The sequence below is a fragment of the Ovis aries genome, chromosome 4 (assembly GCF_016772045.2).
Source record: "Ovis aries strain OAR_USU_Benz2616 breed Rambouillet chromosome 4, ARS-UI_Ramb_v3.0, whole genome shotgun sequence".
NCBI lineage: Eukaryota > Metazoa > Chordata > Mammalia > Artiodactyla > Bovidae > Ovis > Ovis aries.
The window spans coordinates 31,594,551-31,621,953 of record NC_056057.1 but is presented as its reverse complement, the minus strand read 5'-3'; the positions used below and the strand labels follow the sequence as shown (position 1 = coordinate 31,621,953).

The 27,403-nt window shown below is 47.6% G+C and overlaps 2 protein-coding genes across 11 annotated transcripts in view; one reads left to right on the top strand and one right to left on the bottom strand.

Moving 5' to 3' along the window:
• Positions 1-14,095, top strand: part of CDCA7L (cell division cycle associated 7 like) — a 47,010-nt gene extending 32,915 nt beyond the window's left edge. For 3 of the 9 annotated variants that reach the window (XM_060414540.1, XM_060414538.1, XM_012176482.5), the window contains 9 exons: positions 31-171; positions 4,274-4,405; positions 7,551-7,925; positions 9,224-9,295; positions 9,502-9,663; positions 10,366-10,491; positions 11,365-11,514; positions 12,222-12,358; positions 12,778-14,095. In XM_060414540.1, coding sequence (XP_060270523.1) covers positions 31-171; positions 4,274-4,405; positions 7,551-7,925; positions 9,224-9,295; positions 9,502-9,663; positions 10,366-10,491; positions 11,365-11,514; positions 12,222-12,358; positions 12,778-12,808 — 1,326 coding nt within the window. In that variant the 3' untranslated portion in view covers positions 12,809-14,095. Of the gene's footprint in view, positions 1-30; positions 172-4,273; positions 4,406-7,550; positions 7,926-9,223; positions 9,296-9,501; positions 9,673-10,365; positions 10,492-11,364; positions 11,515-12,221; positions 12,359-12,777 lie in introns of those variants that run through there. The other 6 variants (XM_012176480.5, XM_060414537.1, XM_060414541.1 and 3 more) reach the window with 5 other exon arrangements.
• DNAH11 (dynein axonemal heavy chain 11) overlaps positions 13,395-27,403 on the bottom strand; it is a 356,503-nt gene continuing 342,494 nt past the window's right edge. For both annotated transcript variants that reach the window (XM_060414536.1, XM_042248449.1), the window contains 6 exons: positions 25,286-25,528; positions 20,895-21,077; positions 20,703-20,818; positions 15,572-15,684; positions 14,973-15,113; positions 13,395-14,009 (listed from right to left, as the gene is read on the bottom strand). In XM_060414536.1, the coding sequence (XP_060270519.1) occupies positions 13,762-14,009; positions 14,973-15,113; positions 15,572-15,684; positions 20,703-20,818; positions 20,895-21,077; positions 25,286-25,528 (1,044 nt within the window). In that variant the 3' untranslated portion in view covers positions 13,395-13,761. The remainder of the gene's footprint in view (positions 14,010-14,972; positions 15,114-15,571; positions 15,685-20,702; positions 20,819-20,894; positions 21,078-25,285; positions 25,529-27,403) is intronic.

Below are 27,403 nucleotides of genomic sequence, written 5' to 3'. Positions count from 1 at the left end.
TGTTCTCCTTCTTTTTCCAATTCAAAACAGATCCCTAAGGAAGTGGCTGACATCTTTAACGCCCCCAGTGATGATGAAGAGTTCATTGGTTTCCGAGATGATGTTCCCATGGAAACCCTCTCATCCGAGGAGAGCTGTGATAGTTTTGACTCACTGGAGTCAGGGAAGCAGGTATGGGTGCCTCCTTCCAAGGCATGTATTTGTCTGGAAGCCTGGATCTTGGTTTGGATATTGTTTTATATGAACATGGTCTGCAGTTGGTGGTATCAGTTAATTGTTGAGCATCCTATTTTATCATTAGTCCTTCACGTTTCAAGAATCTGGTGAGGGTGCCTCGCTCAATTTTGCTGGTTCAGTCCTTCCTATGTCCAAGGTTCTTTTTCCCCAGTGAAGGCCCTCACGTGATTAGATCCACTTTCTTTGCCCCCTTGGGGCCGCAGCCTGTGGTGAGGCCATGCTGGCAGTGCCTCCACCCCGCTGGTGGGGGCAGGCGGGCCCCGTGGGAGTGTGTGGTGCCCGTGCGCCTCGGTGCCCCTGCGCCTCGGTGCCCCTGCGCCTCGGTGCCCCTGCGCCTCGGTGCCCCTGCGCCTCGGTGCCCCTGTGATGTGGCTCCATCTGCACCTCTCTCCTGGAATTGCTGGCAAAAGCACGATTCTTCATTAATTCCTTTGGTTGGCACAGATTACATACAGTTCTCAGAGAGGTAGATTCCTGAAGGTTTGTGTTGTGACTTAGTAATTAAGTGTGGCCGGAGTATGCAGCCTTGTGCGGCGTTTTCTTCTGAGTTCATAACGGCACTCAGAATTCCTCATTCTCCCTCGACCATGGCCTCTCCTCACAGGCAGTGAGTTAAATCCACCCAGCTTCTACGGGGCGATAGTGGAGGGGGGCAGTTAATTATGTAAGTGAAGCCCTGTGTCGCGGCCGTTTGTGGGGCCCTCAGCTTACTCGATGCCTCTGCAGCGTGTGGCCCCCTCAGCGCCTGCTTCCGCTGCCCTGGGTCTCTCTGCTACACCTTCTGTTCTTGGTGGGCCTCCCTTCCACTTCCTGTCCCCGCATGTGGCTCTTCTCCACAGTTTCGTCCTCAGACCTTCCACTTTGGCCTGGTCTCAGCCGTTGCCTCCTGTTGTTCATGGCGTGGCTTTTCTCTCCAGCCCCAGATGCACTTCTGATAGCCACTAGGATCCATCTTCATTGTTCAAGGGAAATAGGAAACTTACCATTTCCCGCTGCCCTGGTTGTCTGTCTTTGGCGCTTTTATCTTTTATCTCTGTCTTTGGAGCTCTTGACCCGTCCCGCTGCTCAGCCATCTCGTCAGGGTGTTGAGCGTCTTCCACGTTCCTCGCCTCATCCCTTCCCTGCCCTCCTCTCTTCAGCCATCGTGGTCCTCATGGTCCTTCAGCTGAGCTCTGGTCACCGTGCTCCCTCGTTCAGAACTCGCCAGTCCCTCCATTTGAGTGTGCTCAGGCAGTGAGGGCGGCCTGCTGGGTCCACCCCCGCCCCCTGAGCAGCGGGGAACATGTGGATGGTGCCGGCGTGAGGGTGGTGGGCAGCGGGCATCAAGGAACAGAGCGGCAGCTCCTGCTTCAGTCACGCCTGCCCCAGGGCTCCCCAGCCCACCCTCTCCTCGTGCCTTCTGTGGCCCAGGACAACATGCTTTCATGTCAAGTACACTGAATTCGTGTGCCTCCCTGGGAACGTGCAGGTACTGTTCAGTTTCACAGGTGATGAAGCTGAAGCGTGGGGAGGTGAGAGATGGACAAGTCCCCACATCTGGGAAGTGACTGGGCTACGATGTCTGCTGTCTCCGAGCCCCACTTCTCCGCCCTGGGGCTTCCCCATCTCCCACCCGCAGGCTCAGCTGCGGTAGCCGCCCCTCCGCTCGCCCCTCCGCACACACCCTCCTACCCCCTGTGCGCTCCCCAGGCTCCTCATCCTGCCTCCGCGCTCCCAGCGCTTTTCTAGCCTTGACCCCAGTTCAGATCCAGGTCAGACGCTGCTGCCTCTGTGAAGTCTCAGTGGATTTTCTTACTTTCTCTGCACCGTGGTGCTGTGTCTCCCGTGCAACGCTGATCCTCGCCATGGTGACCTGGGGACTTGTCCAGCTCCCTTACCAAGTGGTAAGCTCCTTGATGGAAGAGGCTCACATTTGAACCGTCTTTCCAGCTTCCCTAGATCAGATCCTTTTCCTCTGGTTTCCTGCATGCAGCACCCACGGACAAAGGATCCTGGTCTCCATGCTCCATGTCTGACCGGCTCAGCTGCCATCATTTTCCAGCCTGTTTCTTCCTATTCCGTGAGCTTCAGAGGAGGAAAACTTCACCGTTCTGTTAGCTCCTCTTCTGATCTGTCATTTGCTTACATTTTGTTCATGGTAGATATAGGTCAGCCAGGCCCATAACATATTGCCTGCTGCTGATTTTTAAAGATAACAGCCAGTTTTCGGAGAGCAGAGAGCTGTGTAAAGATTGTAACCAGCAACACAGGAGGCCATGTGGAGTGGATGTTTGCTTCATACAGACCCTCGCTGAAGACAGGTTTCACACCCTGGGAAAGCAGGAGCCTTGGTTTAGGACTGCAGCCGAGCTGGTCTTCTCCCTCAGAACTGGCCACCTAAGTCCTGACCTCGCCCTGGCTGACCGCTGCCTGTGAGGCTAGCTAACAGCACAGAAGGAGCCGGAGGACTGTGGGTGGGAACTGCTGTCCCCAGGCGTGACCGCTTGGGACCTTTGATAGGCAGTGAAGGCGCGCAGGGCCCCATAGCCCACGGGAGCCTGTGCAGCAGCCCGGGGCTCTTGGGCCAGGTGTTTCCTGCCCTCGGAGGTGGTGGGTTTCCTTGGGAGCCCGCCACAAGCACCGTTCTTCCTTCACGATAAACCCTGGCCTGTGGTTCCCTGCCCCCACCGCACAGGCTCCCGATCCCATCCGTTCTAACCCCCCGAGAGAAGCCACGTGAGCTTGCACACAGTCCATGCAGCAAGTTCTGACGCTGGTCTCCCCGAAACACAGTTTGAATTTCACTTTAAAGAAACTTCTCTTTTGTGGTGATTTTTTTTTTTTTTTTAAGCAGCTGCACCACAGCTATCAACAAAGGAACAAAATAATTTAGCTCAGCACACTCACTCCAATTACCCATAATAATTCATAGGAGACATTTTTAAGCTTAAAAAAAATGCTGGATATAGGCATTTCTTTCTCTGTCCCCCTGGAAGTTTTTCCCACTCATCTATTATGTCTATTTTTCTCCAGAGATTATCTGAGCTCGGATAAGTATGTAATTAAAGCCAGGGAGAAGGCGGCGGGGGAGAGATTCTCCAGCCGAGTGGTGTGACGAGGGGTCGCTGCTATACTGGCTGTGGGGGAGCGGCGCCAGCGGCAGCTGGGGACGCGGGCTCCAGGCTTGGCTGCCCGCTTGGAGGAGGCTGGTTTGTGGGCCCCGGTTCTGTCCTGAAATCCATTCTTTCCCCCTCCTTTCTTTCAAGTTTGCCACTTACTCCTGTGAGTTCAAAAGATAGAAGAAGTTAAATGTCCTTCCTGAGCCAGCCGTGTGCCGTCTCTGCTGGGGCTCACTCGCTGCCTGGGGGTGGCGGCGCCGCTCGGCTCCCGGGAGAGAGACGGGGCCTTCCGGGGGTGGCAGGGCTGGCGCTCTCCTGTCGGTCCCCCGTGGCAGTGGGCGATCGAGCCGCTGGGCGCGCTCAGCGGTGGGCGGGGAGGGCTGTGGAAGCCGTCCCTGCAGGGAAGCCTGCTCCGTGTGAAGGGCCGTCTCCCCTCGGACGAGCCGAAGGGTCCTGTTAGACAGGAAAGCCAGCGTGTGGGGAAGCTGGGTTTTCTCCTGTCGTCTTCTCTAGTACGTTTCCCGTTCTGTGTGAAAGTGGACGTTTCTGATGGCCCGTGCTGGAGGGAAAAACTGAATTCATCCATCCTTCCTGGTCACCCAGCTGATACCGGCTGTGGCCATTCTGATTTTTGGAAATTGTTCAATTGGTGGGTCTAAATTTTATGTGTGTGTCTGTGTGTTGATTGTGTTAAAATATACACAAGATTTACCACGTAACCATTTTTAAGTGCAGGTGAGTTCCCAGTGTCCTGCCTGCAAGACACTTGAGCGGCCCTGAGTACCTTCACAGTGTCTCGCGGCTCCCGCCATGGTCTGTTTCCGGAATGTTTCCATCATCTCAGGCAGAAACTCTGTACCCATTAAACAGTCACTCCCGTTGCCCCCGACCTCTGTTTTTCCTTTTTTCCATGACACGTATGTGTGTTTTCAATTTAGCAGGATGTGCGTTTCCATTCCAAATACTTCACAGAAGAGCTCAGAAGAATTTTTATAGAGGACACTGACTCAGAGATGGAAGATTTTGAAGGATTTACGCAGACTGATCTCAATGTTAATAGTAACCCAGAGGTAATGGGAATAATTACCCACGTGAGGGAGTGTGGGTTGTAGTATTTTTAGTTCTGTTTCTGAATTGTACTGTTACTTGTAAGAAGTCTCTTCACACATGAAAAGGTTTTATTTTTTCTTACATGTTCATCTTCTAAGCCAGTTAGCAAATGTAAAAATTGGCTATTCCAGGGTGAATTCTTGGTCCAATGATCCATTTTGCTCTTAGGGAAAATCTAGTTATCTTTCCCAGGTACTTTTGGAGTTTGGGGGTGTGTGTGTCTCAGGCGTCCCTTATTGTCCTTATCTGAGAATTTAGTTCAGATGTTTTGCACCTCTTCTCTCTGAAAAGAGGAGGGTCTGTCTGAGAGTAATAGGTTCCTGAAAGTCATTTCTTATGTAGTAAGTAATGTTCTTGGGTTTGGAGTTACTTTGGCAGAAATTGAGCTGTGGTACAAACATGAGAGTTTTCTCTGTGCATTCTTGATTTGGATCACGCTGTGGTTTTTACTGATACAGATACCCTGGGCCTGCCTGATTCCAGAGGGAACCCCTCAGCACTTGGCCATCAAGAGACTTGTTGGCTGGTCTCTTCCTCTTATTCCCTATGTTCAGGCCAGTTTGCTGCCAACCAGAATTTGAATGTCAGGGTAATTTTGAAGAATGGCCTTTGGATTTTTAAGGCATAAGAGTGTTTTTTCCTAACTGAAAAGTAGCATACATTTAGCTCAAAAAATCAACACACCACTTCCTTCTGTGGTATCAAGGTCAAGGAGAGGGAGGTTAAGGCTTGTCATGTTACGGAGTTCCCAGGGAACCACTCCTGCGTGGAACTTGTGAAGATGGTCAAATACGCTGTGATCAGGAGGGTGGTTTTGTCCTTTGTCTTTTCCCGGGGGGGCCCTTACGGCCTGAAAGCCCTAATGGTAGGCTGCCTTGCTTGACGGTGGTTTTCTTCTGTGAATAGCGACACAGGGTGGTGCCAGCCTGTAGGCCCCAGCCCCCTGCCCCGTGGCTTTCTTTACAGAAGTTATGTGTTCTGGCCGGCAAGTCTGCAGTTCCCCGCCAGCAAGACACTGAGGTCCTTCCAAATCTTAAACATGTCGTAAGAGTAGATGATGATCTTCTGGTCTTTAGCTAATTAACGTTGGGGTGTTCAAAGAAGTTGTTTCCAGCATGGGAAAGTGAATTAGCCCCAAAGTCCATTTTTTGTCTCTCCCCTCTCCAGAATCTATACATCTGGGGAATGAATTGGGACAGTTTACGTTGGCTCTGATAAAACTCACAGCTCAGGGCAGGTCCACTGCATATTTTAAAATTCAGTGAGAAAACAAGCATTGTTGCCTCCCTGCCCAGCCTCCTTCCCACCCTGGTAAGGAGTGGTGAGACCACCTTTTTATGAGACCACCTTTTGAGGGTATGACTCTGCATCGGTGTCTAGGGGTCAGCTGGCCACACGCGACCCCTCCACAGCTATGGCGTCGGCCCTCAGGCCGGAGTCCCGGCTGGTGTTCGGTGTGCGCTTTCCCTGCTTCGGTTCTTTGTAGTAACCTGCTCCACATCCCTGGTAGAGAGGTGGAGGTGGTTAAGTGACGGTTACGATGAATGAATAAAGCCAGTTGGGGAGACACTTCCGTGAAGTCGTCTGACCGCGTCTCACCCAGCTCACCATTCTCAGCTCCACAGCTACGTGTGTGGAAACTGCAGGATATTAAAACAGACCAGCGTAATCTCGAGTCCGCCTGGCTTCTTGTGCATCGACACATACACCACGGTCTGGATGTCATCTCTCTTTCCCGCGCCTGTGGCCTTATTTTTTAACTTGAGTCCAGCTGGAATGTGGAGTGGGGTTGGTCACTGAGGAACAAGCAGAGTCATGAACTGAATCCCGGGCCTCCTGGTGCTGGTCTCAAGTTCTGCTCACTACAGGAACCCCTGACAGAGGTTCCCCAAGCTACACTGTCCAGCCTGTGGTCAAGGAAGGGTGTTCAGGCCAGGACCTGGGTCTTAATATCGAAACCCATCTGCTATCGTTGAGTCTTTTGCGTCTGAGATGTCACCTTGCTTTCCATTCTTACTGTGTTTCCCGTGTAAAACCAAGTTATGTTTTCATACTGGAGACCTACACTGAGTGGAGATTGAAATCGAGACTGCGAATTTCTTAAGCTGACTGGGCGGATGCCTGCAGCTGCCTGGCCTGCAGGGCTGTCTGCCTGATTGCACCCCCTGGCTCTGCGGGTTACAGAAAGGGGAGGGGCTGCCCTAGAGAGAGGACCCAGCGTGTCCTGGGGACAAGATTCCCCTACTGCCCGATTGGTCACTTCACTGAAATGAAGTCAGCTCTCCTCTCTCTCTTTCTCATGAATCCTCTTGCAGCTATTTAGGGCAGAATGATATTTTGTTTTTCACTTAGCACTCTTATTCTGTCTGAACACACCTCTTTGGTCGTGCACACCCTGTTTGACTGTTGCCGCATTGCTGGGCTCCCAGATGTGTCCACTTGCTGGGTCAGCACTTTGCTTCCAGCCTGATGCTCTGAAGAGAACACAGCCAGCATGTGTGTCTGGGCCACAGTGTGAAGTAGTCTGCTATTTGATTTTGTCCCTCAACAGACTACTTATGCATTTAATTGAAGGGTTCAGAGGGAGTGACCAATAGGAAGGGGAAGCACTCAAGTGGAGAAGGCAATGGCAACCCACTCCAGTACTCTTGCCTGGAGAATCCCAGGGACAGAGGAGCCTGGTGGGCTGCTGTCCATGGGGTCACACAGAGTCAGACATGACTGAAGTGACTTTGCATGCATGCTTTGGAGAAGGAAATGGCAACCCACGCCAGTACTCTTGCCTAGAGAATTCCGTGGACAGAGGAGCCTGGTGGGCTGCTGTCCATGGGGTCACACAGAGTCGGACACAGTGAAGCGACTTAGCATGCATTGGAGAAGGAAATGGCAACCCACTCCAGTATTCTTGCCTGGAGAATCCCAGGGACAGGGGAACCTGGTGGGCTGCCATCTATGGGGTCGCACAGAGTCAGACACAACTGCAGTGACTTAGCAGCAGCAGCAGCACTCAAGTATCCACTGTTCTCCTAAAATAGAGTGGTTTTAAGTGTGTGTCTTTGTGAAGGTGTGCCATAGACACTTTGTTCTTTCTCTCATTTTCATTAGCTTGTGGAGTCAGATTTGAGTGACGACGGTAAAGCATCTTTCGAGAGTGGGGAAGAAGATGATGATGAAGAAAAGGCGACAGCTCAAAGAAGCAGGCCTAGAAGAAGCAGTATTGGTCTTCGAGTAGCCTTTCAGTTCCCCACCAAGAAACTGGCAAAAAGTGCTGATAAGAACAGTTCTGCAGAGCCCCTGTTTCCTGGGTCACGTTTACAGGACAATAAAAAAGCGATTCTTGGAAGGAAGACGAGCTGCAGGCAGGAGAAGGAAAGGGAGGACTCTGCCTCTGAGTCTGAGGATGGCTCCCGGGATGAGGGCCAGGAGAGCTCGGATGCTCTGCTGAAGAGGACCATGAACATCAAGGAGAACAAGGCCATGGTGAGTCTGCGCCCTGGCCGCTGCGCTCCCGGAGCCGCGCGCCCGCAGCTGCCGCTGCTTCTGTGAGGAAGCCTACTCTGGGTTTCGAGGGTCCTTCCTCTTATCCTGGACTCGCAGCGGTCATTGCCTGATTAGCTGTGGTTTGGGAAGAGACTCCCAGGACCTTCCATGGTGCCCAGACTCACACCAGTTGGTTGATCAGTTGCAAATGTACAGTGGTTTAGAGACAAAAAGGCCTGTTTCAGCAAAAGGGAGCAACATGTAAATAGATGGGTGTCGTGAAACCACAGAACAGTTACTTGTGCAGGTCAGGCAGGCAGCTTTCAGCCTAGCTGTTGCACTTTGGAGATATCAGGGGAGGAATGAAAGGGGTCTAGGTATGAAAACACCTGGGGAGTTCTGAATCACTTTATAAATTCATGGAACAAAGTGAAATCTTCATGTGTATTCAGTTTTTCTATATATGGTCAGCAACTAGTTTGCTTCATAATTTTTTATATATACAGAATTTAAAAAATAATTCTACCAAACACTTTTAGTATTTTGGTATGCTTTTTATCTTCTTTTAAATGCATAATATAATGATGCTGTGTGTGCAGTCTTAGAATATGTCTAATAAGTTACTTAAGGAAATACAAATTTTAATATACATTTTACTTTTGGGTAAAGTTTATCTAGACACATAGTAGTCTTTAGCTAAGGAAAAGTTTTAGGATTGTATCTCTCCACATCTTTAAAATGAGAACTGTGTTCTTCATGATTTTGTTAGTGACACCCATACAATCTGTTTGATTGGCACTTAATGCCTGTTGTTTTGGTATTTTCAGGAATATTTTCATAAATTATTTCCATTGATGAGACATTAACCAGCTTGAAGAATCAGTGTTTTGGAGCTCTCAGTAACTGTCAGAATGGTCTAATTGGGCATTTTCTGTTTTGAACATGAAGACACTTGATGCGGGCGGGCAGAGTTGTAGGTTCCACGGCCACACTGTGAATTAGCGGCTCAGTCCTGATTCTCACCTTACGCTCCAGGCCTTGATCCTTCCAGGAGAGTTTTCATTGTGTCTGGTCCTTATATATAAGGAACAGACATAGATTTTATTCCTCTGATAATTTCAGCGTCTCACCCTGGAGATAAAAATCATTACATGTGAGGTTAAAAATAAAACGACTCTTCAGATCTTATGTAAACTACTCAGGTTTTTCATGGCTACAAACTCCAAGACTTTTGATAACCTGTTAGATGAAGTAGACTTAGTAATATTTATGCAAGACTCTATTTTTTCTGAATTCAGCTTGCTCAGTTATTGGCGGAATTGAACTCGATGCCTGATTTCTTCCCGGTTCGAACCCCGAACTCAGCTTCTGTAAGTGGAACATCTTGTATGTACTGTCTGCAGTAATCTCTCTCTCTCACACACACACACACACACACTCTCTCTCTCTCACATACACAGTGTCACTCACTCTCACACTCTGACTCACACTAAACTCTCTCTCTCTCTCTGTGACCAGACGGCTTTCATTCTGGAAAGCAGCCAGTGGCATGCCTGTGTCTGTGCTCTCCTTGCAGAGGAAGAAGACCGCGAGGCGGGCCTTCTCAGAGGGACAGATCACACGGCGGACCAACCCGGCCCGGAGTGCGCGGCCCCCCGAGAAGTTCGCCCTGGAAAACTTCACTGTGTCAGCCGCCAAGTTCGCAGAAGAGTTCTACAGTTTCAGAAGAAGGAAGACAGTGAGTGGGGTAATTCATGACTATAAGGAGCCAGTGCTTCTTTGTCTAAGCCAGGGGTCCTCATGTGGGAGTGTTCATCACAGTCTTCTGGGGCTTGGTGAGGGCGCCGAGGGGCCGACCCAGTAGGTGTGCGGGAGCTGAGATGGCCAAGCTCCCGGATGCCCTGGGTGCTCCTGTGACCACACTTGGGTAAGGACCCTGGGTTTGAGCTTGCACTTGGTCTAAGCTCTAAGCCGTTAAGGCTGTCCTGTGCCTAAACTGAGCAGCTCAGTGGTTAGGACCCCAGGTTCATCTCCAGAGGAGATGATAATGGCTCCAGGTGGCTTCAGGGTTTTGCTCTTGGGAACGTACAGGATGACTCCCAGCCTTTCTGTGTTAAAAACAAGAAACTCTGGACCCTATTTGTGGCTGTTCAGTGTGGGTCATTGCCCAGTCCTCAGTTTATAGCTGGTGAGCATCCATTGGGCAGGGACCCTGCATTTCTGATTGGTCATTCTGTGTCACCTTGCCATCAGGAAGCTTGACACTAAGGATAGGAGCTCAATGAATGACTAAATGCACGAATGATTTCAGGGAGATAAAAGAGGGACCGAGTTAATATTAATAGTTCTAGAGCTCTGAGGAGTTGAAAACTTTATTTCTATTTTTTTTTTAACCACTCAGAGCATCTAATGTCCAGTTCTATTTTGGCTCTTTCTGCAGGGGAAATGCCAGGGGCACCGCCGACGTCGCTGTGTGTCTTCTTTTCGGCCAGTGGAGGACATCACTGAAGAGGACTTGGAGAACGTGGCCATCACTGTTCGGGATAAAATCTATGATAAAGTTCTGGTAAAGTAATCTAACAGCTGAGTCACATCACTGTGACTCTTACGGGGACTCCCAGGCACTGGCATCTGAACTGCCTGCTTGTAAACTGTATGGGCTTAGACCCTTGTGCCATCTGTCTCCCCAGGGCTCAGAGGTGGGCTCTGAACTGGAGCAGCTATAACTGGGCAAGGGGAGATGGCTTAGTGCAGTAATCCTCGTCAGGAGAGAGGTCTCTCTGAGGGGTTAGCAAGCAGGGGTATAGTCTGGAAAATCACATTTGTCATTGTTGTGTTTTAAATAGATAGTTCTTATGCTTTAAACATTGAAAAAAATAATGCTTTTATAACCAATAGAAATATATTTACACTGCATTAATATATTTACCATATAGTAATATATTGACATATTGGAAGTATATGTACAACATACATATTTATATAACCAATAGAAACTGAAATTTGACAGAATACCTTCTGTAGGTAGGAGATGTTTTAAATGTTTGTTAAATGGTGATGGAGAGGATGGCTTGCGGTATTTTGCATCATTTTTAAACAGTATCACTGTTTAACCAGGAGGTCTTACCCTGGATGGAACCAGATTGCCGGGAGCAGGGCTGGAGCGTGTGATGCTCTGGGGGTTCGCCGTCATCACTCAGTCAGCCCCACCGTCTCTGTCCCCCTGATCATTTCGTTTCTCCCAGGCTCCCTACTCGGGCTGTCCTCAGGATTCTCTGGCCCCAGAGCTGAGAGCTCACAGCCTACCGGAGGGCGCCAGGGTTTGGGCCAGAGACATAGCCGTGCCCGATTCTAGAGGAGAGGCAGGGCGGCTTCGTGCATGTGGCCCCGGGCACCCCCACTGAACCCCGTGCTCACCACTCGCTGCCTTCGCCCGCAGGGTAACACTTGCCATCAGTGTCGGCAGAAGACCATCGACACCAAGACGGTGTGCCGGAACCAGAGCTGCGGTGGCGTGCGAGGGCAGTTCTGCGGGCCGTGCCTGCGGAATCGCTACGGGGAGGACGTGAGGTCTGCGCTGCTGGACCCGGTAGGGACGGTGTGCACCTTCGTCCTGAGTCATGCTGGGAAGGGAGCGAGCTGGGGCCCTTGGTCAGGGACCTGTAGCCCCCTTACCACTCTCCTCTCCTCCTGCCTCTTGAGACTGGCAGAAATACAAAAGAGACTTTCCTTCTAGAAAGAACAGGCTGACCCACAGGACAGTGAAAGAGTGTGTTTCATTTTCTGGGGGCAGGGGTATTGCCCTGGAGGGTGCCCTGTGCCCCACACGGCTCTAAGGTTGCATGTGAGTGCAGTTTACGTATGTTGCTCTTCTAACCGTGTGAGGTAGGTACAGGACACCTCCCCACGGCTTGGTTCCCTCTGTAAAATAAGATAATACATAGTACGCTGGTTAGTGTGTGTGCCCTTGAACCTGGGCACCTGGCAGCAGAGTCTGTGCTCATAACCACCGCGCTGCTGGACCAGGGGGAAGTAGACTGTGCCCAGCTTGCAGCTGAACGTGAACTGCAGCTCCGCATAGGTGAGCTGAGAAAGCCTGTACTCTGAAAAGCAGGGCTGACGTCCCAGGCATGTGATCTGGAGTGGTCCACCTTTCTGAAACAGGCAGGAGGGAGACAGTAGTCCATGTCACAGGGTGAAGGGCTAGCTGGGGACGAGGCCCAGCGAGCCACGCTTGGTCAGGGCACCTTCTCAGCCTGTTGCTGACGGGACGTCGTGGCCGCTCTGCTCCCCCAGGACTGGGTGTGCCCTCCCTGCCGGGGCATTTGCAACTGCAGTTACTGCCGGAAGCGCGACGGCCGCTGTGCCACAGGCATCCTCATTCACCTGGCCAAGTTTTACGGTTATAACAACGTGAAGGAGTACCTGGAGAGGTAAGCCTCGCAAATCAGAACGGAGGGTGTGATTCCTGGGAGCAGGGAGAGGGCAAGACTGTCTAGGTGGGCGCCTCATCTCAGCCTGACTCTTAGACGCCACCTCGAGTGCTGGCTGTGCTGGATCTGTGTGTATCGGGAAAGTCACAAACAGTTATAGACCCTTACAAGGCACGCAGGGGAAGCTGTGCGGGCCAAAGAGCTCTTCTCACCCTCTGGGACAGAGAGGGGAGGCTTGGGCGCTGTGCACTGGGATGAGAGGTGCGCTGGGTTTAGGGACGTAGGGGTGAGGTGAGCCTCCCTGCAGTGACCCGAGGGAAGACGGACCTTGTGTCAGGAGAGCAGTTTGGCTGTGGTGCCCTGGGCGATGCTGCTGTGTCTCTGCCTCCCTGCCCCTAATGCTTCCTCTTTCTTCTCAGCTTACAAAAGCAGCTCGTGGAAGACAATTAAGAGAAGAACCAGCCCGCTCACCGTGGAGCACTCCAAGACATGCCATTTGTGCCTAAGATTTCTTTTTATACAGAAATTCTTTGTAGAGTTAAACGCTATTTTTTTTTAAAGATTGTTTTTATATGCTTCAAAAGATTTCTCAGGAAGATGAGAGAGGAATCTGTATACATATATTATACACAGGCCTGTTTGTATGTTGTTATTAAAAGTATCTGCAGATGATTAAAATCCACAGTTTAAAGGAGTGAAGTTCCAGGTAAGTCCTGGAAGGGAAGACAGCATCGCAGCTCTCTATCTCCCAGACAGTAACTGGAGGCCAGGTCGTTACAGGGGTTATACCCCCTTGAGTTTGTCATGAGTGACCATAGTTCGAACCCCATAGTTTAAGCTGCTCTGGGTTGTTGGACGTATATGCTGAAGAATGCTCCTCTAAATTACAAAGTGCAATTAACCATGGAACTAGAGTTTTATTTTTGTTAAAACTTGAACCAAAACTAGACTGTCACATTACTGACACTGGAGGCCTTGGAGGGCGGCTGCCTGGGGCCCATGGCTTCTGTATTTTAAAAGAATATATAAAAGCAAATTTAATTTAGAGATTTTTGTTTAATATCTATAAAAACTACACTCCCATGTAGGGACCAGGAGACTTCCAGCCATATTGCTTTTTGAGTTACAGCAGAATTTTGATGCAAACGTGAGCTGCACTAATTTTGTGTTGCAGGGTGGGGGAGTAGAGGGGTACTGGGGGAATGGACATACTTTCAATAGGTTTCCCATGTTTTTCTACATTTGCTTCTTTTTGTCCCCCTTCTCCACAAGGATGGTGTTTAAAAAATTAATGCACATTTAATTTTCTCAAAAGTCACATAAGCCAGAATATGTTACGCCTCCCAGCAGGATAAATCACCATACCCGGGAGCAGTGACTGACAGGTGCTCACTGTGTTCCGGTCAGGCCTCCAGCAGCAGAGCCACGCCCGCCAGGACCCACTTGGCCGCCTTTTCTTTGCTCTTTAGCCTGAAGGTCCAGACGTAGTGGGGGCCTCTTCTTTTGGTTTTGTACACAGGACACGCGTACGTGTGTTTGGTTTCCTGTCTGTCCACTGGTATGGCTTTCGCAAAGATGACTGGCATCGTGGACCGTAACTCCTTGAGGCGGGCTTCCACGATGGTTCCTGACTGGCTGTCCCATCTGGCTCCTGCGGGAGAGACACGGGTTACCAGCACGCTCCTGTTGGTACCGCTTCTCTACCTGTTGTAGGCAATAAATGTTCTGCTTTTGTTACTTTGCTGTGTGTCAGTGGCTTCCTTGCCAAGATGGGAGGGAGGGTCATCACCTGCTGACTGGGAGCCACACAGACACTGTAAGCACAGATTGGCTGTCGTGTCCGACTCTTTGCGACCCATGGACTGTAGCCCACTCGGCTCCTCGGTCCATGGGATCCTCCAGGCAAGGATCTGGGAGTGGGCAACCATTCCCTCCTCAAAAGCATAGGCTCATGCTCCTGCGCTACCCCCGAACTTTCCTGTGAATGAAAAACTAAATCATTTGAATTCAAAAGGTATGTAAAACTTTACATGAAAACAGGTTCTGCGAGAATGCAGACCCAATAAAGCAAGCGTGTCCTTCCTTTTAAAAAATGGTGAATCTGCATGCTTGTGACAGTGTAAGAGATCCTTCTTCTCTTAGTTCAGTTCGGGTCACCTGTTTAAATGTCTGTAAAGTGACAAGGAGCGTCTTGGCAGAGACTTGGAAATACTTTCTCCAAGAGCCTTTCAGGAGAAGAGGAAATGTTTACAAGATAAGATGAATGCATGGGTGAGTGGCAAATGTTCCATCTTCAACCCCATCCCCCAGATTCATAAGGAGTAGATTTAGTATAAGCCTATAGGCAATTGCAATCCTTACCTTCAGATTTGGCTCCCACTGGACACACATCCTACCATTTAAATTATCTGAAAGCCAGAAGTGAGGTAAATAAGCACTAGTGTGAGTGAGAAACGGAGTCGTGTGGTGTGCTAGTTGCTCAGCTGTGCCCACTGCAACTCCCCCAGGCTGTAGCCTGCCAGGCTTAGTAAGGAAAGGACAAATACCAACTTGCACCCAAGTGAGACAGGTTCTAAGTGTGATAACCCTGCATGTGTTCCTGGGGGCATCTTACCTTCCATGAGGAGCCCGTGGAGGTAAGCGCCTTCCCTGGGGGGATGCCCGTAGTCGTCCTTTGTTTTTTTGGTAATGTCAACAGTCAGGCACATTTTATCCAGCGGCCACTCGTTCTTTCGAGCCGTGGTCTGCATGATCGCTGTTGGAGGAGGGACAGGTGTGAGCAGGAGGAAGTCATACACATAAACTCCCTGGAGCCCCAGTGAGCCGAGCGTCCACCCAGAGCGAGCTGTGGTCCCATGGGGTGTTCGGGGTGTTATCTGCCGGACTGCACTAGAGCGGGGTGGGGGGGGACGAAGGCCAGTTTCGTGGGTGGCGCTTGAGTGGAATAGGCATGCCCGAGTGCCGCTGGCTGGTTGGTTTGCTTTTGCACTAACTACCGTGGCTGAGCACAGCTGCGTGAGACTGTGGGCCCCGATGGAGAACGTGTTCTGGGTGACCCACACTCCACCCACCTGGCTGTTCCTGTCCTGCCTGGCGTCCACTGCGTGAGGACGGGTCACCAGGGCAGGAGAGCAGCTCCAGGGACAGGAGGCTGGGGTTCTGCTCGGGGCACAGCTCCATCAGGATCAGGGGCTGCCCTACTCTAGCTCTTACCTGTTAAGAAGGCCTGAGGGTTGAAGAAGCCAGAAAGCCACACCACAGCTGGAAGGGCGAGATCTTGTGTCCAGGTGTCCAGTTCCCGGCATCGCAGGAGGAGGTCATTAAACCTGGGGAATAGAAGGTAGGAAGAAGCAAACGTGCTTTCAGTACTAAAGCTTTCCAGTAAGGTTAGATTCTGGGGATGAGGGAGCGCTGGGGTGGTGGTGGTGGTAGAGCAGTCCAGAACTGGTAACCTGTGACGCTGTTCCCCTGATGACCAGGTAACAGGATCGTCTGTCCCCTCAAGTGTTAGAAACACTGGGAAATGTGGGAAACTCCATTTATTCAACCACTGTTTCACTTCGATCCTCTAAGTGACCCTCTAAGTGACCCCCAGTGATGTGGTAACTACATGGGTGGCTGTATATGATCTGGGCTGACGGGGTGCACAGGGAAGCATCCCTGTGTGTCTAAGGATGGGCAGGGGAAGGCTCTGATGACTGTAGTACAATCAGTTCCCAGGAACGGCAAGGGCAGTGGAACATGGGATAGTGGCCTCCACACAAGCTGCAATAACCTGAAAGTGGGGAAGGAAAAGCTATCAAGGGGACCAACCCCCTTCCACCCATCGTGAGCCTGTAGTTTGAGAAGCGGAAGGAAAAGTTATCAAGGGGAACAACCCCCTTCCACCCATTGTGAGCCTGTAGTTTGAGAAGCTGCTGTGTTTACATGTCCTTTTACTCCATCAGCACAACAGTTACCCGAGGTAGCAAGCATCTAAAACGTACCTGTGAGGAAGCCAGCTCACAGAGGCTAAGGAGAAATGAACTTCCATAAAATTAGGAGAAGCTTTCATAGGTAGCTTTTAAAGGGCTGCTGAACACGGGGGAGATGGAGCACAGAGCAGAAGGCCCCGCATAAATGCCTGTGGGGCAGCTCTCTAGGCTGAGGCCTCTCCCAGCCAGCGTGGCCGTGTCCACGGTTGCAAAGGTAGCAGGCTGCGTGAGGACCTCATGCCCACAGACCACCACCCGGAAGAAAGGTTAAATGCTCACACTTGGCTCACACAGAAAATTCCTACCAGCTTAGAACTTGGCTCTGGTCCTGCCCCATATTAAATTCTTACAAACAGCTGGTTTAGGGAAAACATACTTGTAGATAGATCCTACAAAGAAGAAAGGCAAGGAACAGGAAAAGCAAAGATAGAAAAAAAAAAAATTGAGATGTGAAAGAGGATAAACACTGCAGCAACCAGTCATTTTCATGAAGTGCATATGTAACGAGAATATGAGTTAGAACTGGTACGGTAAGAAAAAGTGAGGAAGTTAAGTTGGAAACAATCTGAAAAAGACAGTTATAAAAATGAAAGCAAAAAGTTAAACAGCGTGAGGCAGAATAATAAGGAAAGCAAAATGAAATAGAAATGAGTTAGAGTTGGAGTGGAAATAAGATGAATGCTGAAACATTTGCTAATACAATTCTAGAAAATTTGAGTTTTCCTAAGTTACAAATTTGAATCATCATAATCAGGGACATATTTTGTAAGAAAATGTGACACATAATACTAAGATACAGACTGTGGAGATAGAGAATCCCCTACAAAGCCAGGAAAAACATGAAGTCTTTTTATAAACGGAAAACGTGAGCTTCAGGCAGCTATTCAGATCATAGACTAGAATCACACCTGTGCAGTCCTCTGACAACAAATGGGTTAAATTACTTTTATAATCAGCCAAACTGTAGCTTGAGTCTAAAGATAACATTATATAGCATGAAAAACCACCCACAAATCAATCAGAAGGAAGGGAACCCAAAAATCAAAAATAAGAGAAATCTTAAAAACCAAGACTTAATATGTATGTTTAAACTTTAGAAAACTAGGTCAAGTAACCTTTCCCTCCCTTCAAAATATGCAATGTGAGACTAAAAGTTGACTTTGGACAGTGACTTTTTTAAAATATTTTTTTAATTCAGGGGAGAAACAGTAGACGAGAGAATAGGAGACAAAGATACAATGACGATCAGCCAGAAACGACAACCAACCAGAACACACAGAGACACACAGATTGACAGTCCAGGCAGGCGAAGATAAGGCACTGCTTGAAGAAAGAAGGGCTAAGAAACAAGAGACAGATGACGCAGAGAAAACCACGGGCGCCACGGTGGGTGTGTATGACACGAGCACTACTGTGTGTGAAGTAGACGGCTGCTGAGAGCCTACTGTTCAGCTTGGTGGGGGGAGATACAATCTGTAGGACGTACATTAACCTTAAAAATGCATTCCAGTACATATTTCGTGCAGACAAATACTGTTTGATTCTACATAGACCAGGTACCTAGAGCAGTCAAATCCATAGAGTCAGAAAGTACACTGGTAGATGGTGGGGTGGGGATGGGGACTGAGAGTTTAATGGGGACAGAGTTTCAGTTTAGGAAGGTGATGAACGGCGGTGAGAGGTGCACAGCCACACGTGATTGTACTTAGTGCCACTGAAATGTACAGTTAAATATGGTTAATATAGTACGTTTTATGTTACCTGACTTGCCACAATAAGTTCTTTCAAAAAAGCAGGGCTAAGAATTTTAAAGGGTGGAAAGAACTGTGGACTCAGATTTATAACAGCACACAGTATCAAGTAGGATGCCTTTTTAAGAGACCACACCTAAACACATCAGTAAAAATGACAGAACATTAATAAAAGTTAAGAAAAAAAAAATCTTTAAAACTTCCCAGAGAGTAACTTAGCTGTGGAGGAATGACAAGTATTTATGAACAGACTCACCAGCCATAGGAAGTGCCAGAAGACAATGCAGTTATAGGACACTGACATTTGGAGAGAAAATAATTATCTAGAATTCTACTTCCAGGTAAACTATTCATCAAGAGGGAGAGCATAGTGAAGAGAATCCAGACACAATGCCATCTCCTCCCCGCCACATACCCTGAAAGCCTGCTGCGTGCTTAACCCTTTAGCTCAATGAAGAGGGGACCCCTACTGCTGCGCCGCTGCGGTTTCAGTGATGAGGAATGGCATTTCTGCCTTCTGTGACTGAAGGTTCCAGAGAAAGTCTGACTGAAGTCGCGCTTATTCAGCAGCTCAGAGGACCTCAAGCCCAGCTTTTTCCCTTCCACACCTTTTGCAGTGCTGACCACGTGGCCCCAGTATGGCACTGCATCCTGAATTTATGCCAACTGGAGAGGGGCTCACTTTTATTTTAGGATTAAAAATAAGCAGGGACTCTGTGCCCAAGATGTAAAACATGAGGAAGGAAAACAAGCAGAAACCTTAAGTTTTGCAAACACGATCTCTCAGGAATATCTCTTTGGGGACTAGAGTCCAGCAGGGCAGTTCTTCCTGTGTCTGTGGTGACGGCAGGGTCTCCGGATGTGCCCTTCGTGGGGATGGGAACAAATAGGTGGCTGGGCTTTCCAGTTAGTCATCCGACATTATTTTCAAAAGTGTGTAGTAGCTGAATTATGACAACTCTTCACAGGTGATGTAGGTAAGATACAATGTTATAAACTTCTAACAGTTTTCTGAATGGTCTATATTCCATACCACTGCTGTTTTACAACTGCATTTTCGCAAACATATGTCAAACTTAACCACAGGCCATTTTTTTCAGATGACTTGACTTTGTCAAAGTATCCTAAAAAGCTCCTAGTCTGTCGATAGCAAATGTAAGTCTTGAAAGGTCTTTTTGTCTTAAAATTATAAATCTCATGACAGAAGCTTGAATGGTTTTTCCTGTATTTATCACGCTTACAAATTACTTACCTATAAACCACTTCTATAAAAGAATTAAAACTTGGGTTGTCTTGGGATAAACGTGTCTCAGTTGTTTGTAGAGATGTTAGCAATAGTTCTTCCTAAGTCATAAGCATTAGGAGTGTCTATTTGAAAATTAAAGCACCGGAAAAAGGCAGCAAAGAAATCGACACATGCTGTCAAGGAAAAATAATTCCTGACCATAAACAAAACAAAAATAAAATTATGGTGGTTTAAAATAAAATTTAACTATAATTCCAGACTGGAAGGATGGTAAAATGGCAAAAGAGAAAAGTACTGGTGTTACAGTGCGTTAGAAAAATCAAAAGTGTGTATGTTACAATGACAAGTCTTCCTAAAATAATAGAAACAGGACAGGGATACACATATGATGAAGAAAGTCACAGAAGCTAGAAGAGTTTGGAAAAAAGAGGCTAAGAAAAATATATAGAAATTAGGAATCAAAAGATTGGGTGAAATAAGTCTAAAGTTATCACTGTCGTAAAATTAAGTGTAAATGTAAATTCTTTTTGACTGGAAGTATAAAGTCTGCCTTTAGATATTCAAAGCATTAACAGAAACCCAGTGACTCTGCCAAATGCTTTCCTGTCATCCGGCAGGTCCACAGGGCACGTTCCGCTGTGTCTGCACCCCCGTCCCCAACAAACACCTGGGTGCCTGGGGGCAGTTCCAATGTGCAGCCACTGGAAATTCTAACGGGGCCTTCCAGTATAAGGACTGGAGTAGCATTCTGCTTAATGCAAGAAAAGCTTAGGAAAGTGAGGACAACAAACGTCCATGTAAGAAATCCAGGTGTAGAGACAGCCTCACGAAACTTGCTGTGCTGACTTGCAAGGCCGAGCTGTGCTTGGCAGCAGCCCTCCGGGAGCTGTAAGTTTCTGCCCCTGACTCTGTGGCATGTCTACACAGTCCTATCCACACAGCGAAGGCAGTGTTACCTACTGCTTCCTGGGGTAAAAGTTCACTGTGAAATGCCATTAGTTATCACTGGCTTCAGAAATAAGGGTATAAGATGAGGTGAGGGTAAACTTAAGGAGGCCTCCCCCGGCCATTTAAATCCTAACAACTCAATGAGGAAGTTCTTTTATCATTTTTCAGATGATAAACTGAAACAGAGAGGTCAGATATTTTGTCCAAGATCAGGTAGCCACTCAGTGAGAAGCAGAATTTGATTCCTGCTATGACCCTAACTTGATTTTTGCCTTTGAAGCAACATACCGAGGAAACTCAAATGAAACTGGTGGTGGTGTGCACGGTTACGGCTGAATGTACTCAGCAAAGCACAATCTTTAGGGTTCCTATAAGGCATAATTCAGAAAATCAAACCGGCACCGAGCTGGGGTGTAGGTGCTTACCACTGGGCCAGGCCGTACGTGGATGGATAAGCCAGTTTGCTCCAGGTTTCTGGTACTGCGTCGTAACTCATTGCAGACTGCTGGGCTTCCATGTCAGGAGACAGCGTCAGCTCCCCCTGCCAGGGAAGAAGACTGCAGAGTAAATACATCTTCATGTGGAGGAGCCTGCTCGAGTCCCACTTTTAAACTTACCTTCAATCCAAGCTCTAATTGTTGAAGTGACACACGGATTTCCCGAAGGAGAATGTTCATCCTCTCACATTCTTGGAGGCAAACAAGGGCATAGGGGCTTCTGTTTGGGTTTTTCTGCATTATCTCTGTCATGTTGAACTCTTCTGGAAGTTTCTCCAAAATATCATCCAAGACATTCTTAACCTTAAATTGTTAACAAACACAAAGATTTAGCTCCTTTCCATTTCATTTTCGATCATGATGATGGTATATCTTCTTTTTACGTCTAAGAATATATACTACAATTCCCAAAGATGCTTGCTAATGAGTTTAAAAGATGACTACTAACTCCCAGGAGGTGGGCAGAAGGGCACTGCCAATGAAACCACATACAACTCTCTGTGTCCTTGTCTTCTGAAGTAAAATACTGACTCAAGAGCTAATGTAATGGTTGGGAAACGTGAACAAATAATAGCTGTTGGACTGGGGAACTGGTAACAGTTTATTAATCTGCCACATGGCGGAATCACTGAATTCACAGTTCCCTGAAAGATATGGATAAAGGCCTGACATATATTCCTAAGTTGTTTTTATAGGAGGCAGACGCCCCCTCCAGAAGACAGCTACTGACATCAAAAACACAGACCCCAGACTGGTTGACACCAGAAGGTTGATGATGCTTGAAACTCTACCTTGATGCCAACCAATCCAAGAACTGTCCACGAGCTGATTGTGGCCTGCTCTGTGAACACTGTAAGACTCCTCTACCCATCCAGGAGGGACACACAGACTTGAGGGCATCACCCTGCTGCGGCCCCTTTGCCTGGCAAAGCAGTAAAAGCTGCTCCTTTCTACATCGCCCCAACCCCTGTCTCTGCATTTCTATTCAGCACCATCACCAACCCCCCTCAGCTCGCTCTCAAACAGTGCAGCCCCCTCCCCTCTTGAGCTCCCACAGTATAGTCAGGGAGGTGTTACTATTTGTAGTTTACTTACTGTTAGCATTTAGGGAACAAAAGAAGTCTTATAATTACATTTCATTAGTTTATAAAGACATGATCAGAACATGGAGAACCTCAATATTTGAGTAGTCCATTTTTACAATCTGCTAATTAAAAACAAATTATTTGAAAAGTCGAATGAACCAAAGAGGCCACTTAAACTAATTCTGGTGACTCTGCTATGCTGCCCTTGTAGCTGACACATCCAACAATTTGGGAGGCAGTTTGGATCAGTATTTTCAACAAGAAGGAAGCCCCTATCTTCTAGAGCTGTTGCCCTAAAGAAATGAAGGATTTACTCACTTGGGGACGTGCATATGTACCTAGCACTCTGATGTGGATAGTGATTCTAACGATGCAGTTTTGCAGACCTGGGAAAACCAACAAACACCTGAAAATGATACAAGACTGGAAGGTACTCCCTGTCCTCAAGCCTCAGGCAGCTTTTCCCTCTCCTGGATTTCTTGGATTACGGCCTGGGGCTCTGATGTGATGCTTGCAAACTGCTTTAGTGCCCTGGCAGATAATTTGTCAGATCCTGAAATCTTGAGCTCATGTACAGCAGCAGCAGACAGTATGAAACAGTACAGTTGAGAAGTTAGGTGAAAGAATGGCTTTGGGACTCAGCTAGAATCTGGTTTTCCTTCAGTGGCCTTTCAAGCTGTATGACCAGGGCGAGTCACCTAACTTTATCTCTGAAATAGAGATCCTGGAATCAGTACTACTCATGCTTCCCAGGTGGCTTAGATGGTAAAGAATCCACCAGCCAATGTAGGAGACACAGGTTTGATCCCTGGGTCAGGAAGATCCCCTGGAGAAGGAAATGGCAACCCGCTCCAGTATTCTTGCCTGGGAAATCCCATGGACAGAGGAGCCTGGTGGGCTACAGTCCATGGGGTCGCAGAGAGTCGGACACGACAGCGATTGGGCGCACACACACATCAATACCACCCAGAGTTTCAGAGGAGCAAATGGCGTGTTTGTAAAGCACTCTCTATAGCACCTATTAGATAAACAAAACTGTACCTGGGAGATGGCTGCTGGTTTGCCTGTAGGAAATGCTGAGGTAGCTTTACCTTATTTGTTCTGCATTTTTTGATTTAATGATCAGCTTTCTTATTGGAAACATTGAAGCCCTCTCAGAACTAGAGGTGACCTCACATGCTCTCTGCTTCTGTTAACACTGTGTGTGCCTGCTAAGTCACGAAAGTCACGTCCAACTCTTTGTGACCCAATGGACTATAGCCCGCCAAGCTCCTCTGACGATGGGAATTCTGCAGGCAAGAATACTGGAGTGGGTTGCCATGCTCTCCTCCAAAGGATCTTCCCAATCCAGGGATCAAACCACATCTCTTATAGCTCCTGCATTGGCAGGCGGGTTCTTTACCACTGGGCCACCTGGGAAGTCCCTGTTAACATTATAGATGTTCCCAAATAGATGAATTTTCTCCATGCATCTCTTTTCAAAATATCTAAATTATAAAATGTCTCAGTGAACGGCCTTATTTCAAGAAATAACTGAAGAATTTCAAGAAATAATATGGCAAGTTCCTGGGACCTCTCTATAATTAGATCTGATTACTGTGTTCCCACAAACTGAATCCTTGATTAGTAATTTTGCAAGAAAAAAGGTTAATTTACTGGGGAAAAATTTTTTTAAATTCAGGTTTTTAATTAATGAGAAACAAGATTTTAAAGGTAAAAAAATTACTTGATGTCCATTTCTCATCCCCATTATTCTATAGCAATAAATACCTTCAAAAGAATAATGCTAGCCTCCCAAGAAAAGGTGAAAAAAGACACTCATAAAATGACAGAGCCAAAAACATACTGTATGAAAGACAACCACACAGATGGAGAAGAAATTTGCAATACATATTCTTAATGACACATATCTAGAATACAGAGTTCATATGAATCAGTAAGATAAAGATTGATAACCAAATTAGAAATTGACACGCAAACGGAACAAGTACTTCGCAAGAAGGTATATCCAATGGCCATAAACATACAGGAAAAATGCTCAATACTATTCCTTAACTGAGGGACTGCAAAGTTAAAACCACAATGAAATACTATTCTTTAGGAGACCCCCAAGGAGCAGGAACAACTGGGACTTATCATCCCCACTGCTGGGGGAAGTACAATTACTTTGGTTTGGGAGTATCTGCTAAAGCTGAACATTACTCCCTTGAGCCACCAGTTCTACCTCTGGGTATACAGGAAGGAGTATGATGAGAAGATACCTTTGGGAGTCACCTTTGTCTCCTGACAAAAGACTATACAGGAGTGTTCATGGCTGCGACAGTCATAATAGCAAAATGCTAGGAGGCAATGGCAGCCCACTCCACTACTCTTGCCTGGAAACTCCCATGGACAGAGGAGCCTGTGGGCTGCCGTCCATGGGGTCACTATGAGTCAGACACGACTGAGTGACTTCACTTTCCCTTTTCACTTTCATGTACTGGAGAAGGAAATGGCAACCCACTCCAGTGCTCTTGCCTGGAGAATCCCAGGGATGGGGGAGCCTGGTGGGCCACCGTCTATGGGGTCGCACAGAGTCGGACACGACTGAAGCGACTTAGCAGCAGCAGCAGGAAAAACCCCAATACCCATTCGCCATGGAAGGAATAAATAAAGCATGATATATTTACATAGTAGAATACTGGGCTTCTTGTTGGCTCAGATGGTAAAGAATTCACCTGCAATGCAGGAGATGTGCGTTTGATCCCTGGGTTGGGTAGATCTGGAGAAGGAAATGGAAACCTACTCCAGTATTCTTACTTGGGAAATCCCATGCACAGAGGAGCCTGGTGGGCTACAGTCCATGGGATTGCAAAGAGTAGGACATGACTTTGTGAGTAAACCATCACCACCACCACCACAGTAGAATACTGAACAAAAATTAACCATTAGTCCATGCAATAACGTGGATGAATCTCACAAATATAATGTGCAGTGAAAGGAGTGGACATTAGTCAACTAGTACATCCTGAGCACATGTATTTGAAGTTTAAATGCTAGGAAAGCTAATCTGTGGTGACAGAGGTAAGGAGAGAGGGTACCTTTGGCCTGCTCCAGGGGATCTTCCCAACCCAGGGATCGAACCCAGGTCTCCCTCACTGCAGGTGGATTCTTTACTGTCTGAGCTACCAGGAAAGCCCAAGAATACTGGAGTGCATCGCCTATTCCTTCTCTAGGGGATCTTCCCGACCTAGGAATCAAAGTAGGGTCTCCTGCATTGCAGGCGGATTCTCTACCAGCTGAGCCACCAGGGAAGCATCCCGGAGTGCTGGAGGCAGTGGCTCTGTGTGTACACAGAGGGAAAATCCCTGGGCTGTGCACTCGGGGTTAGCGTGCGTCGGTGTAGGTACGATGCCCCTCAACAGAAAAGAAACAGCGACCCGCTACCTTGTCTTCCGTGCACTGTCCCAGCTCCTCGCTGCTCACTGCATTCCTGGGCTGCATCTCCAGCAAGGTTCTGAACAGCACGTTGGATGTGACCGTCAGAAATTCGATTTCCGCATTTGGGTGGAGGCCATACAGCACTGGGCTCTCTGGAGGAAGCATCTCTTCTATGTACTGGTGGTAGCCTGAGTAATCCAGGCTGGGTGGAGCTGCAAATCCTGGCGCCAGCATTAGCTCATCATCCATCTTCAAGCCCAAAGGAAAAGTCAGTTATTCCAAATTGAAGTGGACATTAGTCTTCCCTTCCTAAACGCCTAGGGAACACTCTGGTAGACGGTTCCAGCACAGTGCTAGCTAGAGGGCACACTTGCCACATCATCTCATGACCCTCTGGTAATCAGTCACTTTGCTCCGCGTATGGTACCTGGCTGACCTCTGTGGAGGAGTCCAAGGAACACACATGAACCTGTCCCTTAGAAGGGGTAACAAGATACGTGCACGCAACGGGAACGGATGTGCTGAGTCATCTGCTGAGTTCTGGTCACCCTGTTACATGTTTGCAGTCACTGATTCTCCCCATATATCCCCAATTTGCAGAGAGAAAATCGAGATTCAGAGTAACTTGCCCAGGCATTTGTTTGATGTTAATCTTAATTCTGAACTCATTTTAGTATGACTTCATCGTACTTTCCACAATACTATAAATTATTTTATGTATTATACATGTGGATTTTGTAAGCATGCATGATTATATATGCATATCTGAAAAAATGTGTATGAGTGTGTGTAATGAACATGTTATAGAGTAGTATGCACTATGATTCAAATGATTGAGACTTCCCCATGACTCTGAGCTTCTCAGGGCAGTCTGTAGCTCATCTCAGGATCTGTAGACCTGAGGCACATATTGGTGCCCTATCTATAGTTGCCTAGTAAGAGGCTGGAGTCATCAGGCATTAATCATGCCCACCCCTTCATTCAGGTTGGGACAAGGGTATATGTTTTACCTGGAAGAATGTTCTGTGTTCTCAACCAACGTGAGGTGAACAGCAATACCAGAACGTCTAAATGTTAGAATGCAGTGCCTCAAAGTGTAAGCACAGCCGTGATGACCTAGATGGGTGGGATGAAGGGGGGTGGGAAGGATGTCCAAGAGGGAGGGAGCTTATGTACACACATAGCTGATTCACCTCATTGTACAGCAAAAACCAACCAACATTGTAAAGCAGCTACACCCCAATTTAAAAAAACTTAAAAAGGATTTATGGGTTTCCATCTCTAACCAGCTATAAATAGAGTCAATCAAGCACTTATAGTTTTCTCATTAACTCAGTATATGCTCTGATATCTTTCCCTAATTGTTCTTTAGTTCCCAGGGGACCATGATAATTCTGTTTTATTTTTCCAAACCTCTCTTGCTGTAAATTCTGTCTAAATGCACTTAAATGTACAGGGGATACTAGTTTTTAAAGACCATCACCTAATGTAGTTATGCCTAGATTTAAAAAAATTTTATTATTATTGTTTTCTGAAAATGGGGTTTATCTCTGCAATTGTGTATTTTTATGTTTTCTGGTCTCATTATCGCCTAGAGACAAAGTGACTATTCATTAATTGATTCCATCATTTGAACAGATTACCTGCTGCTGCTGCTGCTAAGTCGCTTCAGTCGTGTACGACTCTACGCAACCCCAAAGAAGCAGCCCACCAGGTTCCCCCGTCCCTGGGATTCTCCAGATTACCTAGTGTACCCCAATAAGCTGTGGAGGTACAAGAGATTCATGCAATGTAGTTCTTAAGGAACTCACAGTCTAATGGAGACAAAATAAGTGTGATTTTCTACACAGTCATGTTGTCAGTGAGTAGCAGCATTTTGTCCCTGCCTTCTCAAGCCTGCAGCCCCACACTGCCTGGGGAGCCCATGTCCTTAGGGATGATGGTGCACAACTGCTTTCCTGAATTCCAAAGGCCTTTTAAAATATTAAAGTCAGCATTTTTTTTTATTTTATACCAAGAGAATTTTGAAATTATCCAGTATTTCATCTTGCCAGAAATAGACCTTGACTAAATAAATATGAAAAGGAGCATCATGGACTGTCTCCATTAACTATATCCACTCAT